The following is a 20455-nucleotide window of genomic DNA, read 5'->3' as shown; positions in this document are numbered from 1 at the left end:
AACGGCAGAGAAAGAACTAGAGCTGCTGGGCTGGGGAATCTTCCAAAGAGACAAAGCTACTGTAACTAGTTGTGTGATTTATGCTCATTATCAGCACCATTATTTTCACTGAAATCAGGTTGGTTTCCAGAGAACCAGGAAAGTTGGTTGATTCTGACGGGTGAGGGGATTGCCCCAGCGGTCACCCATGTTAAGAGTGGTGATGGATAACTATGCTAACTCTGAGCTATGGGGAGATGGTAACACTGCTATCCCCTGTCTGCCCCATTCCTTATTCCATTCATGACTCAGGGAACATGACATCCAGGGCACTCCTAACTGCCTATGGAAGGTTGCTCTTATTATTGAGGCATGTACTATGAAAGGTTCAGTCTGAGGTTATAAGGAAGGTTCCAATCAGCTCTTAGTTCTCCTGTGCTGCTCTGCCCACCTCTTGCTCTAATATTCTCTGTAAGTCCAGCTGCCCTTGGCAGCCAAAGGCACAAGGACAAGGATTTCCACTCTCTTGGTGAATCTAGAACAAGGAGGTGATGGTGAGTAAAAAGGAGCTCAGTGGTGTTACCACAGGCTCAGCTACAAAACAAGTCAGAGCTCTCAGTTCAATAGCAAAACCCAGCTGCATCCTATCCCCAAGATAAGCCAACAGGAGGCAATTAAATTTCACAAGTATAAAGTCCCCTGGCTCATGAGATCAGAGACCCAGGATCAGTCTAGGCTCATGGCTCCATTTTGACTCCCTGATATGTCAGCTGGGACAGTCAAGAATGTTTCTACTAAATGAAAAGGATGAAGATCAGCTTGCTGTAAATGGTGATAAATGGCCTGTCACTAAATAAAAACATTCCACTGTGATTGTGACGAGGATCTAACTGGTGTCAGAAAAGTCACTGCCTGTTCCAGATGGTTAGAGGATGCCTCCCACCTCAAACAATTTTCACAGTAGTTGTCAGAACCTAGTGGGGTGGGGGCGGTTCAGTTGCTTTAAAACCCCAACATATCTCCTAGTTTCTTATCCAGACACCCCTCCTTAAAATGGTGACACTATCCATACCCAGAATGAAAAGTTAGCTGCTACTAATGTCAAAGAACCTATGCCTCTATCTGGCTTTCTGATTTTTTGGCACACAATGTCTTTCCTTCATAAGCCCACATGAAGGCAGATCTCTTCCCAGCAAAGTGCAATGTTAAGGAAGTATTTAACCAGGTTTAAAAATTGTTTTGCCATTGGACTCCACACAATAAAAGCACCTCTCAAAGATTCTCTTGGGTGAAAAGAATAAGGACTTAGGTATTCACCTCCACCATACATGACTCAAGTACCCAGAGTCAAAGGATAACAATGATTTCCTTTCATTCTGTATTAGCCCCAGTAAATTAAAAACCATGATCTCTCTGTATTTAAATCTTTGAAATTTACATTTCCTAAAGAAGTGGTTGATACTGGGCATGTGAGAGTGAGGTAATTGCTGATAAGAATAGAAAGGTATATTAGGAGAGAGCCACAGTGCACCATAAAAGGCCAGCTGCCACCAGGCAGTTTTGGAGTCTGAGTCAGAGAGAGATTCAGTCGGGAGCAGACGGCTGAACTGGAAACCAGCAAGAGAAGCCGAAGGAAAGAAGTCAGAAAAGCTGCTGCAGAGAGAGACAGAGAAAAGAAAACTGGAGCAGAGCAGAGCTGACTGACCAGGAGCTGAACAGCGATTAAAGAAGAAGACTAAAAGATTTATCACAGCAGCAGCAGTGATATAAAGGGATACCAATGAATTTATAAAGTAAGCTTGCCAGTTTTAATATAATTTTAGTGTAGTGTAGTCTAGCATAGTATTTAACATGTGTATGCTAGAAGTGTGTGTCTTTTAATTGTATTTTACTTATGCAAAACTTAAAGCAGTGGTTCTCAACCAGGGGTACGTGTACCCCTGGGGGTAGTCAAAGGTCTTCCAGGGGGTACTCAACTCATCTAGATCAGTGTTTCTCAACCTGGGGTTTGCAGCCTTCAGGGGGGTCACGGGACGGGCTTGCAAGTGCAGGGCCGAAATCAGTGGGTGACAACCAGGGCTTCAGCCCTGGACAGCAGGGCTTGGGCTTCAGACAAGGCTCACAAGTGAAAAACAGGCTCAAGTATCACACTGAAATGTAAGTACAATATTCCAATTGATTTATTTTATAATTATATGGTAAAAATGAGAACGTCAGCAATTTTTCAGTAAGTGTGCTGTGACCCTTTAGTATTTTTATGTCTGATTTTGTAAGCAAGTAGTTTTTAAGTGAGGTGAAACGGAGTACAGAAGACAAATCAAGACACCGGGAAAGGGTACAGTAGTCTGGAAAGGTTGAGAACCACTGATTTAAAGAACTACTGTCAGCAATTTGTTACAAACTGGCCACTTGTAACAAAGCACTTTGCTTAGAATGGTAAACTATATACTACTGTGGTTTAAACGCTCTTTAAACTTGGAACAAGGGATTTGTGTCTCGGGGATTTTGTGTTTTGTTTAGAATTTTTAGGATACAGTGTATTAGGGATTATTAGTTACTTTGTTTTGGAAAACAATACTGCCTGTGTCAATTACTTTATCCGAAGGCTATATCCATGTCCTTTAGCGTTTCCTTAACCACCCTGGAAACTTATACCTCGGGAAGGACAGTTTAAGGGGGGTAGGTTATTATAGCGGCATCCCCAAAATCAATTTTTCGGGGTTACACGGTCACTGGACCATCCCTCCTCTCTGGGTTAAGCCCTAACATGGACAAATTTCTCACAATTAATTTTTTGTATGCCTATTCCAAAATTCCTCTTGGTTAAAATAAATCTGTAATGCCTCTTCCTAGGTTTATATCCTCAAATGCAGTTCCAGGAGGTGAACCCCACCCAGTCCATCACAGAAGTCCCATTGTCAGTACCTTTCATCACTCCACTGGTAAAATAGCATCCTGAATTCCTTCTGAATGTATAGGTAAGGGGCGGGGCTTCACTACAAGGTCCCAAACCACCCACCATTTTTTAGGATGGGACCTGAGGCTACAATGTTTGAGGGCCAGTTGGCAGATGTAGGGGCACTTTGGGGGGACCCTGATCAGACAATCTGATCTCCCTTGCCTGAACCCAAGAGTATCCCATGTCACCCTGAACACCTCCATGCATGGTACTACCCTGGTTTCCTGCAGTCCCTTGGAATGTTGTTACTTGTGAATTTCAAGGATGTTTTTGCTTTTACCTGGCGGGCTGTGGCAGACACACACATGATGCTCTCACCAGAGATATTGCCAGTGCTTGGGCAGAGGTTCTGGCTGGGCACTCGACGCCCATAAAATGCAGATAGGATGCTAATGGAGGTCTTGTGGGGACAAATGACTCCCAGTTGCTCCCCATCACAGGCGTGGGCTGTGTGGTTCTTCAGCACCTTTTGAAGGTAACCTGAGAGGAGTAAAACACACAGATGTATGCAGGGTCGTTGTAGCCATGCTAGTCCCACCTTGTCCCTATAAAACATAGAGAGTCATTAGAGCTGGGAAGTGTTAGAGCCGCAGGGAATGAGAACACAGCCTCCAGACTCCTGGCAGTGGGGGGAGGAAGGTTCAAGACCCAGTTGGAGGAGATGGCCCTGAAGTATCCCAGGCAAATGCAAACTCAGGAAAGGAGGGAGATATTGTGGCAGGGAGGGGAATGCACTTTTCTGCCAGGCAGGGGGAGGGGAATACTGTACCAAGGTCTATACCAGCAGTTCTCAAACTATGGGTCGGGACACCAAAGTGGGTCACAACCCCATTTTAATGGGGTTGCCAGGGCTGGCATTAGACTTGCTGGGGCCCAGGGCCAAAGCCTGAGCCCCACCACCCAGGGCCAAAGCCAAAGCCTGAGGGCTCCCATCATGGTTGGCGGGGCTCAAGTTACAGGCCCCCTGCCTGGGGATGAAGCCCTTGGGCTTTGGCTCCCGTGCCTGGGCCAGCGGGGCTTGGGCTTTGGCTTTGATCCTCCCCACCTAGGGCAGCAGAGCTTAGGCGGGCTCAGGCTTTGGTCCCCACTCCTGGGGTCATTTTTGTTGTACTAATTTTTGTTGTCAGAAGGGGGTCACAGTGCATTGAAGTTTGAGAACCCCTAGTCTACACTAACGGTTGTCCAAAGTGGGATAAAAGTAATAAAAACCAGCTCAGCCACTTGGAAAGAATAAGCAAGAGTTGGAGACAAACATTTGGGTTTTTTTAACCTGTCTTTAAGCTAAAAGAACCAATTGGGGGTTTTCAAGATTTTTGGTGACATAACAAATTTACTGTAGAAACAGACCAAGATGGTTCATAGATTCATAGCTTCTAAGGCCAGGGGGGACAATTATAATAATCTAATAGTTTTCATAACAGATCACAGAAATTCACCAGCAGCACTTGCCTCAAGCCCAATCACTTGTGGTTGAACTAGATCTTATCATTAAGAAAGACATCCAGTCTTGACTTAATGACACCAAGTGAAGGAAAACGCCCCACATCCCTTGGTGAGCTGTTGTGATGGCTAATTATTCTCACTGTTCAAAAGTTACACCTTATTTCCACTTCAATTTTTCTAACTTGAACTTACAGCCATTGTATCTTGTTACACCTTTGCCTGCCAGATTAAAGAGCCCTGTAGTATCAGATATATTATGTGCAGGTACTTATAGACCAAGATTAAGTTGCCTCTAGAGACACAATGCACTGGCACTCAGGGAATCGGAGTTCAGATCACCAGCTCTTCCACAGCCAGTTCCTCACATTGTTCTCCCAGCTGAGCAGAGGGCTTGGGACACTGAGGAGACATCAAGTTTGCTCTGGAGGGACCTGCATTAAGACCTCTCCAAGGTCACTTCTACATTAAAAAAATGTAAGCCAGGCCTTATCCTGAGAAGACTATCACAGGAAGTGGCCATGTCCAGGCCTCATTTACACAGGAGTAAATCAGGAATAACTCCACCAAAGTTGGCAGAATTATACATTAGCGTAAGGGGAGAATTAGGCCCTTCACTTTTTAGCTTCTTCCCCTTCCCCTCATCACTGTTATTCAGCTCTTTACAGCAGGGAATGAGATGTGCTCAGTCTGACATGAAAGCTTCTACAGAAGCATTTCCCCATGACTGAAGCTCCAGCCCTGTGTCTGAAGTACATGGCTTGTGTCAGGGAGCTTTTGCTTATCAGCCAGCTGAGCAGCGGTGGTTTCACTGAGAACAAGAGAAGCAGCAAGGAGGCAAAGTTAAGAAACCATGAAAGCTTGGTTCTAGATATTGAGGGGCCAGTGCTCCACACATGAAGTTTTCAGGTCTCACATGGGTCATTCCTCACCCCGCTCTTCTCTCTCTGCAGTTCCACTACTCATACTATATCTCCCTCATTGGGTCCCACTCAGCTAAACAAGGAAATAAAACCAGAGTAAGTTACAATTGCCTCCCTCCCAGTTCTCTGTGCCATTTGCAATGATTAATTTAATGACATAGACCTACTAAGTGAAGGACCATGTGGAGAGGCTCCCCCATGTAGATCCCTGACCTCATTAACATGTGATCCTGTGCTACGGAAGTCAAGGGGATCATTGGCAGTGAGCTGTACAGTAGCAGAATCTGACCCTCAGAGGGCACCAAAGCAGCAAGAGCTACAGGGCTTAAAACCAGCCAAAGCCACAGCACAGCATTAAGGGCCACTTTCAGTTCCCCTTACCATGCACACTTCAGCCTGAGTATATCCTGACACTCATGACTGTGGCCAGACTATGAAGGAAAGGTCCCTAGGGAACCCTCCCTACTTCACGTCTCACGAGCCCATATTTAGACAGACACCTATATGCTCCATTCCAGAGGTCGGCACTGTCCCGCGTTCAATGGGGCACCAGTGCCCCCCGACACTGCACTTTTTGCAGCCATTGTGGGCAAGGCCAGGTATACTGTGCAGGCGTCGGGCCTACATCCAGTATAAAGGTCTCTTGGTTTCTATGACAATCTGGGGGGTCAGGCTGAAAAATCCACAACAGCTGGAGGTGAATTACAAAAACAGGAGCTCCTTATGTTGTTAAATATGACAATGAATATAATCCAGTCTGGGTACCAGGTTATTTCACGCAGTTAATTTCACTCAGCCCCTGAAGATCAGTTCTCAGTGCATGGCAGATACTGCCATGCAGGCCTCAGCAGTGGGGAAGAGGGCGGTTTTGGTAGCTGAGGAGGCGGCAGTTGGGACTTTTGGCTGCGTGGAAGGTGATGGTGGCAGAGTGGGATTGTGGGATGAGCACAGTAGCTGGATGTTGGTGCTAAAAGGGCCAGCAGTGAAATAGCAACCACATTAACTATTTAAGTGGTCTTCAGTGGGTTTCAGAGTTAACACTGCAGCTCAGCTCTCTTGTTTAAGACTGTCAGGCTGTCTAAGGCAAGACTGCATCCGCTTACACTCAATTTTCTTCTGGCAGGTTTTCTTTGCAACCATTTTGGGGTGGGGTTGGTTATTTATAATGGAAGTTACAATCTTTAGTGCATTTCTCTGGCAAGGGGTGGACATTGACAAATGCTGCAGCTGAAGAATCATGAAATACATAGCGCCCTGACCGTGAGTGACTTGCCCTCTCCCTGCCCAACGTACATCATACTGGGCTTTTGATTAGATTTGCTCATATTGCCCCCCATCAAAATTCATTGCCAGGTCGAGGGGGAGGAAATCTGGCTGTGAGTTGCCTTCCCCGCAGCTTGTGATTAGCAGGGAGCTTCCCCTTCTCTGATGCTTGCTGAGGGAAGGAACCATGTCCTCTAGTACCAGCACTGGCCATTAATTACTGAGGTTGTATGAAACTCCTGACATATCAAAGCCCGTCCCACCCTTATCTCCTTCTTTGTAGGCTGATCTCACACCAGCTCCCCGAAATCCTTCCCTGGCAGTACTGTCCTGCCCCAGGGAAGGATAGTGAAGGATTGCGTGTAAACCCTGAGGGATCCTTTACATACTTACAGCACATGCCTGAGCTTGGGGATTTAATAGCGAGGGTGGGTAGTGAATTGGTCAACCTAATGCCAACTTTCCTTCTAGGTTTTAGGCCTTGTCTACACTGGAATTTCAACCCCTGATGTAGCTGCATCTCTGTCTGCAGGAGTCTGCACTATTTACACCAGTGCAGATCTCACCAGACTGGCTACATGAGGCATTTGTAGATAAGGCCTTAGAGATCCACAAACCAGCAGCACCCCAGATTTACAAGCAAGAGTCAAAGTCTAAGAAACACTTGGCCTAGTCTATGACTCTGAGTAAAGGAGTCAATTGACCAGATTATTTTTCACTCACTGGTCTGAGAAGCTCTGAATTCACAGCTGGTGAAGGATCTGGAGAGCCGTGTGGCGGGGCTGTGTACATCCAGCTATCCCCCATCCCTCCAACTGAGCTATCTGGGGAGAGAGTTGCCATCCACACTGAGTGTATCCACACCTGCTCTCTGAATCCATCCAGAAACACTGGTACCAGGCTCTGCTGCACAATGGACTCTTTTACCTTCCCGGTACTCAGCGCTAACCCTTTGATGTCTGGCGTCAGAGCTCCTCATAGTGCAGGGTTTCCTGTATGCAGACTCGCTCCGGGCCCCACAGGGTTAATTTTACACTTGGACACAGCAGCAGATTTTTTGATCATTTTCTTTCCTTCTCTTTTCATTGGTGAGAGAAGAATAACAGTCTGAAATCTGTCCCTGGAGGGCCTCGGCGTTTCACGGCTGGTTCGTTCATCTTAATGCCACTACAAAGAAGAAAACGAGAACGGAAGGGAGGAGGATGGAAATGCAGCCAAGAGGGCAGCGGATCAACCGCTTTGGTGGGGTCCCTGCAAAGCGCACTTCCCCCAGAGGAGAAGCAATGGCATTCCTTGGAATGGGCGCTGGTTCCAGGAAAGAGCAGTGCTGGACCAACAAGGACGAAAGAGGGAAGCTCTTGGGGTACTGGTATCCACTGAGAGAGGGGGACAGGATCAACAAGGCCACAGAGCAACATTCAGCCCTTGGAAAAATACTGCTCTTCAAGGGTCCCCCACAGAGTACAGTGGTTTGAGCATGTAATAGGGTTGCCTAGAGGCTCCAATTAGGATCAGATCCAATTTGTTCTAGGCACTGCACATACCTGCTAAGAGACCACCCCTACTCCAAAGAACTTATGTTCTAAAGAGATGAGACAAACAAAGGGTGGGAGAAGGCAAGTGTAGTTATTCCCATTGTACAGATGGGGAAACTGAGGCAAAGAGGGATTAAGTGACTTGCCAAAAGCCATGCAAAGTGGTGGTGGTAGAGCCAGAAAATGAATCCAGGGTTCCTAATTCTGAGCCTGGTACTTTATGCTTCAACATTTAATTTAGTGCTGTGAAACAAGACGGACTGACAGCCCCAAAGACCAAAGTGTTCCACTGAGCCAAAGGATGATGGCAGTGCCAATTTGCCCCATTGGGGCCACTCTTCGTAGCCCATTCAGTCAGTTGGGCTCCCTGTGCCACTGCCTGAAAGAGGCCAATTACTGTAAATTGATGTGGGCACCTCTCTATCAAAAGCTAGACACAGTGCACGAGTTCATGTCACAAGCAATGTATCAATAGCCAGCAGAATACAGGTGTCCATCGACCAGTGAACCACAGGTCAGAGTGTGCCTCCAGGGCACCACAGCAAATACCCTTTAAGTGTAGGTGGCAAGCAGAGGCTCAAGTTGATTGGTGGAGGAGGGTTCTGATCGGTGAGATACAAAATAATAGCCCACCCAAGTTAGAACTTACTGCTAAGGTGCTTAACCAGCAACAGTAATAATTCCTGGCAGAGGTGTGTCATTGATACACCAAGGAGGAAAATGCACTGTGATAGGTGAATCTAAAAGCCCGACGCTGCCAAAACCTCCGGATTCAGCATCCAAAGAAATATTGGCATTTCTCTGTAAAATGCAGGGTGCTGGGAATTGTATAACAAGACAGATATGTACAATACACCACAGTCCATGGGGTTTCATTTTTGTAAGGAAACACACTGACCTTGGCTGTACAGCTAAAAATCCGCTAAGCACAGCGATAAACCCAAAATATCACTTATTTTTAGAAATATTCATCATCTTGATGCTTAGTCACAGTTGTAAGCATGTCATATTCCCTTCTAGATAAGCACATATACTCATAATCACATGCTCTTCTCCTGCATGCTTCCCTCCTCTTAATTCACTTTCTCACTGTTGTCTCATCTGCACAAAGGTCCAGTTGTACAAAAATGTATGCATCTGTTTAACTTAATGCACACGAGCAGTCCATTGAAGTCATTGGGACTACTTATGTATGATTGTATGATTTTGCAGGATGACCAGCTTAGATTGTAAGGTCTTCAGGACAGAGACTCAGTCTTTATCTATATTGTAAAATATATGCCAAGCACATCTATGATTCTATATAGGTTATAAATGATAACGTTAATAATTATTACTTCTTGTTGCAGAGTCTAGGTAGTATAGTCCAAACAGCATTGCCTATGCTAAAAAGAACTAGGATTAGAACTACCATTACATTAACAGATTTTAAAGTCAGAAGATACATTTTTATCAATGACTTGGAAGTAGGGCTGACAATTAATCGCAGTTAACTCAAGCGATTAACTAAAAAAAATTAATCACGATTAAAAAGATTAATCGCGATTAATCGCAGCTTTAATCACACTGTTAAACAATAGAATACCAATTGAAATTTATTAAATATTTTGGATGTTTTTCCACATTTTCAAATATATTTATTTCAATAACATAGAATACAAAGTATACAGTGCTCATTTTATATTATTTTTATTAAAAATATTTGCATTGTAAAAATGATAAAATAGTATTTTTCAATTCACGTCATACATGTACTGTAGTGCATTCTCTTTATCATGAAAGTACAACTTACAAATGTAGATTTTTTTTGTTACATAACTGCACTCAAAAACAAAACAATATTAAACTTTATCATCTACAAGTCCACTCAGTTCTAGTTCTTGTTCAGCCAATCGCTAAGACAAACAAGTTTGTTTATATTTATGGGAGATAATGCTCCCTGCTTCTTATTTACAATGACACCTGAAAGTGAGAACGTGGCACTTTTGTAGCCGGCATTGCAAGATATTTATGTGCCAGATATGCTAAACATTTGTATGCCCCTTCATGGTTTGGCCACCATTCCAGAGGATATGCTTCCATGCTGATGATGCTCGTTAACAAAATTATGCATTAATTAAAAATTTGTGACTGAACTCCTTGGGGGAGAATTATATGTCTCCTGCTCTGTTTTACCCACATTCTGCCATGTATTTCATATTATAGCAATCTCAGATGATGACCCAGCACATGTTGTTCATTTGTCATTGCAGATTTGACAAAAAGCAAAGAAGGTACCAATGTGAGATTTCTAAAAATAGCTACAGCACTTGACCCAAGGTTTAAGAATCTGAAGTGCCTTCCAAAATCTGAGAGGGACTAGGTGTGGAGCATGCTTTCAGAAGTCTTAAAAGAGCAACACTCCAATGCGAAAACAACAGATCCTGAATCTCCAAAAAAGAAAATCAACCACCTGCCAGTGGCATCTGACTCAGATGATGAAAATGAGCATGCATCGGTCCACACTACCTTGATTCATTATCAAGCAGAACCTGTCATCAACATGGACATATGTCCTCTGGAATGGTGATTGAAGCATGAAGGGACATATGAATCTTTAGCGCATCTGGCACATAAATATCTTGCAACACCAGCTACAACAGTGCCATGCGAATGCCTGTTCTGACTTTCAGGTGACATTGTATACAAGAAGCGGGCAGCATTATCTCCCGCAAATGTGAACAAACTTGTTTGAGTGATTGGCTGCACAAGAAGTAGGACTGAGTGGACTTGTAGGGGCTACAGTTTTATACTGCATTAAAAAACAAAGTAGTTATTTTTTGTACATAATTCTTCATTTGTAATTTCAACTTTCATGACATAGAGGTTGCACTACAGTACTTGTAATGGGAGAATTGAAAAATACTATTTATTTTATCATTTTTACAGTGCAAATATTTGTATTCAAAAATAAATATAAAGTGAGCACTGTACACTTTGTATTCTGTGTTGTAATTGAAATCAATATATTTGAAAATGTAGAAAACATCCAAAAATATTTAAATGGTATTCTATTATTGTTTAACAGCACAATTAATCATGCAATTAATTTTTTTATTGTGTGATTAATTTTTTTTAATCGCTTGACAGCCCTGCTTGGAAGAAAACAAAATCATCACTGATAAAGTTTGCAGATGAGACAAAAATTGGGAGAGGAATGAACAATGACAAGGACAGGTCACTGACTTGGAGAGAGTGGGATCACTAGGTAAACTAGATGCAAGCAAACAATGTGCATTTTAATACAGCTAAACGTAGATGTATACATCTAGGAACAAAGAATGCAGGCCACAGTTACAGGCTGGGGGACTCTATCCTGGGAATCAGTGACTCTGAAAAAGATTTGGGGGCTGTCGTGGATAATCAGCTGAACAGGAGCACTCAATGTGATGCTGTGGCCAAAAGAGCTAATGTAATCCTGGGATGCATCAACTGGGGAATCTAGAGTAAGACTAGAGAGGTTATTTTACCTCTCTGCTTGGCATTGGTGCAACCACTGCTGGAACACTGTGTCCAGTTCTGGAGTCCACAATTCAAGAAGGATGTTGATAAATTGCAGAGGGTTCAGAAAAGAGCCACGAGAACAATTAAAGGATCAGAAAACCTCCCTCAGAGTGATAGACTCAAAGAACTCAATCTTTTTAGTTTGACAAAGAAGAGGTGACTGGATCACAGTCTACAAGTATATACATGAGAAACAGATATTTAATATGTGCTCTTCAGACTAGCACAGAAAGGTCTAACACAATTCAGTGGCTAGAGACTGAAGCTGGACAAATTCAGACTGGAAATAAAGCATAAATTTTAACAGTGAGAATAATTCATCCTTGGAATAATTTATCAAGTGTCATTGTGGATTCCGCATTGCTGACCATTTTAAAATCAAGATTGGATGTTTTTTCTAAGAAATCTGCTCTAGGAATTATTTTGGGGCAGGTCCCTGGCCTGTGTTATACAGGAGGTCAGACTAGATGATCACAATGGTCCTTTGGACCTTGGAATCAATTAATCTGACCTTCTGCATAATCCTGGTTATAGACATTCATCCACTGATTCCTGTAGTGGATAGACTTATTCTTTCCAACTATGTAAGTCAACCCTAACAAGCTCAATAATTTTGGGGCATTTAAAACATACCAGGCCAAATTCAGCCCAGGTGAAGAATGCACCAATGTACTTGACTTATGAGCCAAATCCTGAAGTCAACAGAGTCACTAGGGATTTACACTGGTGTAACTGAACACAGAATTTGGCCCTTTGCAACCATCGACTTCAGTGTGGCTGCACTAGAACTGGGAGAAATTTTTTGGTCGAATAGTAAATTCACCAGAAAAATGCAGCTTTGTGGTGACCAAACTATTTAAATCTTGATTTAAAGACTTCAATTTACAGAGAACCCACCATTTACTCTAGTTCAAACCAGCAAGTGACCCTGACCCCACGCTTCAGAGGAAGCAAAACCCCTCCAGGGTCTCTGCCAATCTGACCCCAGGGGAAAATTCCTTCCTGACCCCAAATACAGCAACCTGTTAGACACTGGGCATGTAGGTGAGACCTGTTAGGAGAATGTGAAATAAATAGGGTAGAGACTAAACAATAATCTTGCTTCTGGCCTTGCTTTTAGTTTAAACCGGCTGAATAAGCAAGCAAGAAAATATAAGTGAAAGTACAAGGCTGCACTCCCCCCTCCCACCGCAAGTGGGTAGCCTTGCCTTTCAGTAACAAGAGAAGATAAGGGGCTAATCAAGCAGTGGGAGGGTATAAAAAGGAGACGCAAAGTCTGCAAGAAAGTGACCATGGCCAAAAGAAACCCTGCTCCTTACCCCTCCCATCAGGTACAAAAGAGGTAGTCTCATCCCCCCTAGACTCAAGACCTCCCAGAACAGAACAGACCATATATTGGAAGGGGTGGTACCAGGGGAGGGGAACTAAAAATATAATTAAGTTTGCCAAGAAGGGGGGGAGGGGGAAGAGGCAGCTCCATCAGTGTGCAAAGCCAGGGCTTAGGAGAAGAAGGGGGTACTATTAGCATATTGAACTGTAGTTGGAGGAGCGGAAAAGGAAAACTCTATCAGCGTACAGAGATAGCCTAACTGGTGTGAAGGGCTTTGGAATATGCTGGCTTGCTTAACCCCATAAACCCACTGAACTGCTTGCAGACTGGACTCTGGACTGTTATTTTCCAGTGAACTGTGTCTGGGAACTGAGAGGAGCTGGATTCCTGCCAACAAGACCTACCACCAGACACCTGGGAAAAAATTATCTGTAGTAACTCAGAGTCCTTCCCATCTAGTGTCCCATCTCCAGCTGTTGGAGTGCCTACATTAGCAAGATTTGGCCCAGTGAGCACATATTATTACATTTGCTGTAATAAATTATTCAGGAACCAGAACCATACGTTATTTTTAAAAAAACCCTTAAATAGCAAGATTCAAAGGGGGATTGGACATTTATACATATAACAAGATTATGGAAACAGCAGAATTAATGATAAGAACAAGAATATAGGAAGGGATATAAAACTTCCTGCTTCAGGGTTTAAGACAACCTCTAACTATTAGGGATCAGGAAGAGATCTTTCTGGGGGACAGCTTATCACCCAACCACCTACTGCAGAGTTTCTTGTACCTTCCTCTGAAGCAGGGTGGATTTGATTTAAATCAAATTGATTTAAATCATTATTTAAATCACTAGTCAGGAAGACTAGATTTAATCATGGATTTCTACATAAAAGTGCATTCTTGTTGGTTGTTGTAACCTTAATACATATTCTTCACAACTCAGAGATAGATGAAGGTTTCATTTTTAGAAGGTACACACTATACATTTTTAAGTGATTTATTTTGACAACTTTTCAGATTAGTTTTTCATTTTCTGATATAGCTGTATGATTGCTTGGTTATTTCATTTACCAAAGGTAATTGAAGCAGATAGTTCACCTCCCAATGGCTTCATAAATATCTCCAGTTCAATAGGTTAATCATTAATATTTGGAGGATTTTCTTGCCGTGCTGTTTTAGGAGGAGAACATCATCAGACAGACATTTAAATTTTTTATTTAACTAAAACAACAACATTATGAATTCTGGATTTTTTTCTTCAACAGCAAACATAATATTTTAACAAAACAAGCATATTAATTTTTGAATTTAGTTAAACATTCAAGTTTTTTAAAATCAGGTTTGTTTTTGTTAAAATTGTTTTTAACTAAAATACTAAAATGAAATATTAAAAAAAAAGAAATTAAATCGACTATGTCAGCCATATTGGCTTCTGTAGCTAACTCAGTCGTCTTCACCTTCATTTTCCTGTTTGTTCATAATCTGGAAAAGAAAAACAAGCTTTCCTGCTTTTTCAGGTCCCAAACGATTTCTCAGTTTGGAATGAATTAGTCCAAAGGAAGAAAATATTCTTTTTACACCGGCAGAAGAAACTACTGCTGTTAAAAGTGAGATTATCATTTCAACAGTCTCTGAATCCAAGCGCTTAAGTGATTCTACCAGTTCACTGGTGCGTCTTTCTTTAAAAGATCATCAGCAAACATATATTTCTTGAATGGTTCTTATTACCAAACTGGGTCTCTTTTACGGCCTGCTGCCATTATAGGTTTTCCCTTCTAATGAGAGAATGGTATAGTAGAGCTCAAATCAATGAAGGCTACACTCAGAAAGACCTCAAGACTTCTGGAATATGCTGCTCAAACAGTTTCACTTTTGTGTCTACTGCCTGTCCCTCCCTTCTCACAATTATCTCCAGACTTCTTCTCCTTGTCCAGATCTATTCTGCCCCCAACAATCTTCTATTCATTGAACTTTTTGAAACTTTGCACTTTTAAAGAGAGGTAAGGGATTGACTCCGTGTACACAAATTTGCAGAGGGACAATAGGGTTGAGGTCTGTTATTTCTCACCTCTATATATTATTTATTTATTTAAAAGCATTTTTGCTGTTAACAAGCATGTTATCTCTGGAGACACAAAATCCACAGTTTGAGAATGGCAAAACTAAGCATCTCTGATGGTATCTTCTAGACTGAGCACTGAGTCCCATTGGGTAGTTAGTCTCTAAGGTGCCACAAGTACTCCTTTTCTTTTTGCGAATACAGACTAACACGGCTGTTACTCTGAAACTTGGGTAGATAGAAAGATTAACCTAAATAATCTATACAGAAGCCCCTGGAACCCCATAAAATTGGGTCCCTAATCCATGAACTATTGGAACTCATTTACAAAACTTTTCTTAAACATTACATGAATATATTATCTCATACTATAGAATTAGAATTTATAATCCCTAGTCCATTATGAGATATCATTGAGCTATAATGTATCTTAATTAAAACGATCTTTAGATAGGTTTTTTCCTCAAAAAGCATTGTATCAAAAAATCTGATTTAAATAAAAAAAATCCAATTCCATAATCTGGAAAAGAAAAACAAGCTTTCCTGCTTTTTCAGGTCCCAAATGATTTTTTTTTAATCCAGTCTGGAATTCCTAGGTTCCTTAGAACAGGAACATTCTGGGAACTGTAGTTCAAATGGTCTCACAGGTCCGGGAGGGTGTGTGTGTGTGTGTGAGAGGGGGAAATCACACTTTTGGCAGCTCACACCACCTCCAAGTGTGGTCCAAACAAGAGAGATTTCCTTGCTTGATAGCCTGCCATACATGGTGCTGACCTGTTCTTTAAACTCCTATGTATATTGAATGGCCAACTGAGCTTACAATGACAACTTAATTGTTGCCAACTCTCACGATTTTATCATGAGCTTCATGACGTTTGATGGTTTCTTAAAGCTCCAATTCCTGGAGTCAAGTGACTATATGGAACTCTCAGCTTTTTTTTTTTTTTTTTTTTTTTTTTAAAAGTACGTTTCTAGCCCTGATGGTCATGAAGAAAAGCTTGAAAACATGATCTGAGGGCACCCTAAAAGCTGAAAACTCAAAAGGCATCTAATAATCCAAATATATATAAAATGTATTGGGCTTTTCTTTAGTCTCGTGATTTTAGGTGCCTGATGCCAAGCATTCAAAAATGATTCAATACCGCAGTGTGCTCCCAACTCCCACTCTCTCTTGTAGCTGGCACCTCCCAGCAATGATTGTCCTGACAGTTCAACAGTTTTCTTTACAACCATTAGGACTAAAAACTTTTATTTTAAAATGAAATCTGAAATGAGGCCAAAGCTGGTGAAGGCACTGGTGGAACGTGGGTACATGGTATATTGCGTAATACCAGAATCCAGCCTCTGCTTTCACAACTGCAGGCGGATTGGGGTACATTGTTTTAGGAGTGTTAGAATTAAACAGACTTCAGTCCATACATTTGTTTTAAGGAACGGGGCTTGCAGGGACTTGTTCCTGCCTCGAGGTTCCAGTGACTCAGTCCCTCTTCTCGTGGTTATGAAGTTACCATAACCCTGCCTGATGAAGCCATTTCCTTTTATCTTACTGCAGCCCCATCTGTTATTCTTAGTAACATCTTGATATGCATTAATGCTTCTACAAGATGCTTAGGTTTAATGAAAGGCAGACAGTTCAGTTTATTATCCTACTAGCCCTGGGCTGTTTACTGTGAAACCCAAAAATACACAGCAGGTTTCAGTTTACCACAAAATGGGAAGCATCTGGGTTTCGCTCAAACACTTTTTGGTCCAGGAGTCTTTGGACAAAGGTAGGGGGAAACATTTTGCTCTTTCTGGCTAGGCACAAATCTCTAGAGGCTGAGCTGGAGTTTGACTGAGCTTAGTTGGAGAAAAGTCACAAACTGTAATGGTCACATAGTAGGGCCAGATTCTCTACTTGCATAAATGGCTGTAGCTCCACTGAAGTCACAGGAGTTTGGGTGCTCGGAACCATTGGGCCCAGAGGGGGTACATATAGCTGGGCTCATAAATTCTAGGGCCAGACATTTAATTGCTCTAAGAAACCCCTATCTGCTACTCCAGCACCATGAAAGGACCTTGAAGCAGGTGTAAGCAGCCCCCAAAGACTACCTGCAGTGCAAGGGTGCTGGTTCAAATCCAGGCATTAGAATCCAAATCACTGCCCATCTGAACCCCTGCACAACGAAAAATTCCAGCTCTCTCGTCCCAGCCAGAGACTCCATTTGTGGCTGTGCTCTACCCAACCCCTCATTTCATCCTGTTCATTTCACAGACGCAAAACACTGCTCAAATGAGGGTCCTAAATATATATGGCATCACTGGGCTCCCCCGACTTGGGTGCCCTCCAGGGTCAGGCTGTACCTGCCAGAGTTTCCCCAGAGTGTCACCCACACAAAGGAATATTCTCTCCCTCTGTGGCAAATGCAAACCCTTTTAGTCATAGAAAGGGCAACAGCCTGCGGATCCTTCATGGTAAAACAAAACCCCTCAGTAAAATACACTCACAATGCACCAGCTCTTCAATCCCATACAAAGGTCTGTTCCCAGATCTCTCACCTGAGTCATTAACCACTCGGTCCCAGTTCCATTCCCCTGTCCCAGGGCCTCACTCTCCAGGCCTCCACCTGAGAGTTCCCAGACCTGCTGCTCTCCCATGAGCCTTGAAGCCATTAAGCCTTGCTCTTCCTTGAAGATTTGGAGCTCAGCCTTCTCCTGTAGCCCCAAGTGAGGTCTCCTGTGAGAGGGCCCCCTTCAAGGCTCCACTGCCCCAGGGCTCCTCATCTGTGTGCCCCACTTCACTCAGGGGAACCTCCCTCTAGGACCATCTTCTTATTCCTGGGCCCAGCACACACTGACCAAACTGGTTCTTTCCCTCATTCTCAGGGGCCTCTGCAGCAACTTTCCTACAACTTGGCAGGTTTCTCCAGCTCTAGCCAGTCCTCCCCACGGCCTTCCACAGAACTCACCCCAGCAGCCACAGTTAATGTTCTCCTCCAGGCTTCCTGCAACTCTCTCTCTCTCTGGGGCTAGTCTCTGTTCCTTCTGTCTGTGTTCTGAGGAAGCTCTCCCCTGCCCCTTCCTGTCTTCCTCCCCCTCAGCCCCAGGTGCCTTCTCTTAAACCCAACTGGAAGGCAACTGGCCAGTCACAGGTGCATTGGACCCAACTCCTTCTTCAAGGTCCCCGTCACACTATGACATGTGAGTTTTAAAGGCTGCTCGGCTTTGTCTCTGTGCCTCACAGCTCACTCGTACTATGCCCAAACCTCCGCGGGGCAGGGAGGAAATGTCACTGGGGTTAAAGCCTCATTGATTCTCGTCTCACATAAGGGATCTTCCTAGAATTCATTTTCTGCTTTGTGACTTCGTCATTCTAACTTGGCCAGCAGCAGCAGTGGCAGTCAGGGCCCTTCTCCTAGACCATTTGTAGCAAACACAGAATGGCCAGAGCTCAGGGAAGGTATTGTTTGCTTCGGGGTCTGATCTGGGTCAGACGGAGAATAGTCTTGCTGGTGAATCACAGCCGTCTTGAACTCAGACGGGGTGTGTTTGTTTGTGTCACTCATTCCCTGACTCACCAGAACTAAATACAGCCTGTGCCACCCCCACACCTCTGACAAATATAACCCTGCCCTACCCCTGCATCTGCACTGGTGGGAATCCCTCCCTGGATAGGTCTGAGAATCTGATCTCTTGGGTGTACAATTAGAGGAAATTGTCCACCCATCTCCACCCCACCCCATCCTCATTTACTGTCTGCTAAGAAGTGGTAGCGATAACAGGGCTAAGACTTAAGAAGATTCTCCTCCCTACAACCTACCCTCACCCTCCACTATGCCATCTCACAAACTCACCTGAGAACTCAGGGGCTGCCTTCAGCACCGTTGAGAAGAAAAGGAAGCCCAGCAGTGCCCCCAGACATGAGACCCGAGCCCCAAGCAACCGCTGAGACACAGTCATCATGTAGCTTGTCCCAGATTCCCTGTCGCCTGGGTGCCAGAGCCACCGTGACTCCAGTCCGGGTGGGATCTCATCTTTCGTTGCTGCTGGTGCTGTAGCTCAGAGGCGCCTATTGTCCATTAACAATGGGTTGGTTCTTTTCATTGCCAGAATTATTAGGAACTTGTGTGTGTGTGTGCGCATGTGCATGCGCGTCTCTCTCCCTTCAATGAGAAAATGACTCATTAATTAACCAGTAAAGTCTCATTCTCAGAGCTGGGATGTCTTCCCCACCACCACCACCACACACACTTTAAAAGGAGGAATATGTCACAACAAAGGTCCACTGGAATTCTGCAGCAAGACCTGGTGGGGAATTGTGCCACGGAGCAGGGTGCACAGAGTTTTCACTGCCAAATGCAAACAACGTCTCTCCACAAATCAGGGTTTCATGTACTTGCCAGATTTCTAGCTTACACCGCTAGTTTCTCAGAAAGACTAAAAGCCATTTTCCCTGTTTAAACCATGAATAAAGATATTAAATATATATAATCTCCATCTCAGCAAATGTCCAGTTAGTCTCCATTTTGCATTTAATGGAATGGTGCCCGGCAGCTGCCTGCCACACAAAGAGGCATTTTCCAGAGGAAATGTGCACCCTGCACCAACCTCACAAATGCTCATAAAATGATCCCTTGCATGAAAATTCACTCAGGGAGAGCAAGTGGGCTCTCCCATAGCTTCTACCACTCTGTATGCAATTCTAGCTGCCTCTATCCATCCACAGCTGCTCTCCCCACCCTCCCCTGCTGAGAAATCAGTAATTTGCCTGAGGCATTGAACTGACTTTTTGGGGGCACTCAGGACACACAACACTTTCACAAGTGGGGGAAAATCTTCAACACGTTGTTATGCCTGGCAGTCTGAAAGGGTTACAACGTGGGCTGTTACTTCAGCTGCAGAACTTTGATAAGCCCAAAGCAAAGGATTCCCTCCTCCAAAGTCCAGAGAATCAGCTGCTTAGAATCTGAGGTCAGCACCAGAAAGACAAGACAACAATGTCAAGGACAAGGGCACTGGCACAACTCTTTAAAGAGCTCTCACGTGGCTGTTAGAAATCTGTGACTCCGTGGTATCAAGCAATTTACCTGGAAAATATCACTTGCAGCAACCTGCAACGAACTTGGAGAGGGGAGCACCGGGGGCAGGAGGGAAGAGTTTGGAGAAGGAAGTCAGTCTGTGGGCACATGGTTGGCATATTAGCTGCAGCATCTCTGTAAAAAGGTCTCTTTAGAAAGAGCCAGGTTAGTTTCAGAAATCAGGAGCGTTCTCATGTTATTGCCCAGTATATAGTACATAAAATTGCCTTTTCTTGCTCAAGAACTGATTGCAATGTCCTTAGATTTATTTATGACTCTAAATTGTTTATCAAATAATTTGGGTCAGCACCTCCTTTGGAGCAGTTTGTTGGACTATTCAGTAGCTGTGCTGTTTTGATT

At 43.6% G+C, this 20455-nt stretch overlaps 1 protein-coding gene and 1 long non-coding RNA gene across 4 annotated transcripts in view; one reads left to right on the top strand and one right to left on the bottom strand.

Moving 5' to 3' along the window:
• Window positions 1–19635, bottom strand: part of LOC102946615 (protein eva-1 homolog C) — a 52799-nt gene extending 33164 nt beyond the window's left edge. Inside the window, exons 1-2 of one of the 2 annotated variants that reach the window (XM_027818614.3) lie at window positions 18872–19635; window positions 3219–3418 (exon numbers count right to left, since the gene is read on the bottom strand). In XM_027818614.3, the coding sequence (XP_027674415.1) occupies window positions 3219–3418; window positions 18872–18980 (309 nt within the window). In that variant the 5' untranslated portion in view covers window positions 18981–19635. The remainder of the gene's footprint in view (window positions 1–3218; window positions 3419–18871) is intronic. The other variant, XM_007056241.4, reaches the window with a different exon arrangement.
• Window positions 1529–13092, top strand: LOC114018589. 2 transcript variants are annotated; one of them, XR_003563881.3, is made up of 3 exons: window positions 1529–1772; window positions 2833–2957; window positions 7663–13092. It is a non-coding gene; the product is annotated as an uncharacterized LOC114018589 (long non-coding RNA). The 2 variants fall into 2 exon arrangements; XR_003563882.3 differs by having other exon boundaries at window positions 2833–2921; window positions 7663–10642.
• Window positions 19636–20455: the final 820 nt, after the last annotated feature.

Source organism: Chelonia mydas, chromosome 9 (assembly GCF_015237465.2).
Source record: "Chelonia mydas isolate rCheMyd1 chromosome 9, rCheMyd1.pri.v2, whole genome shotgun sequence".
In the NCBI taxonomy this organism is placed as follows: Eukaryota; Metazoa; Chordata; order Testudines; family Cheloniidae; genus Chelonia; species Chelonia mydas.
This window is presented reverse-complemented; position numbering and strand designations above follow the sequence as displayed.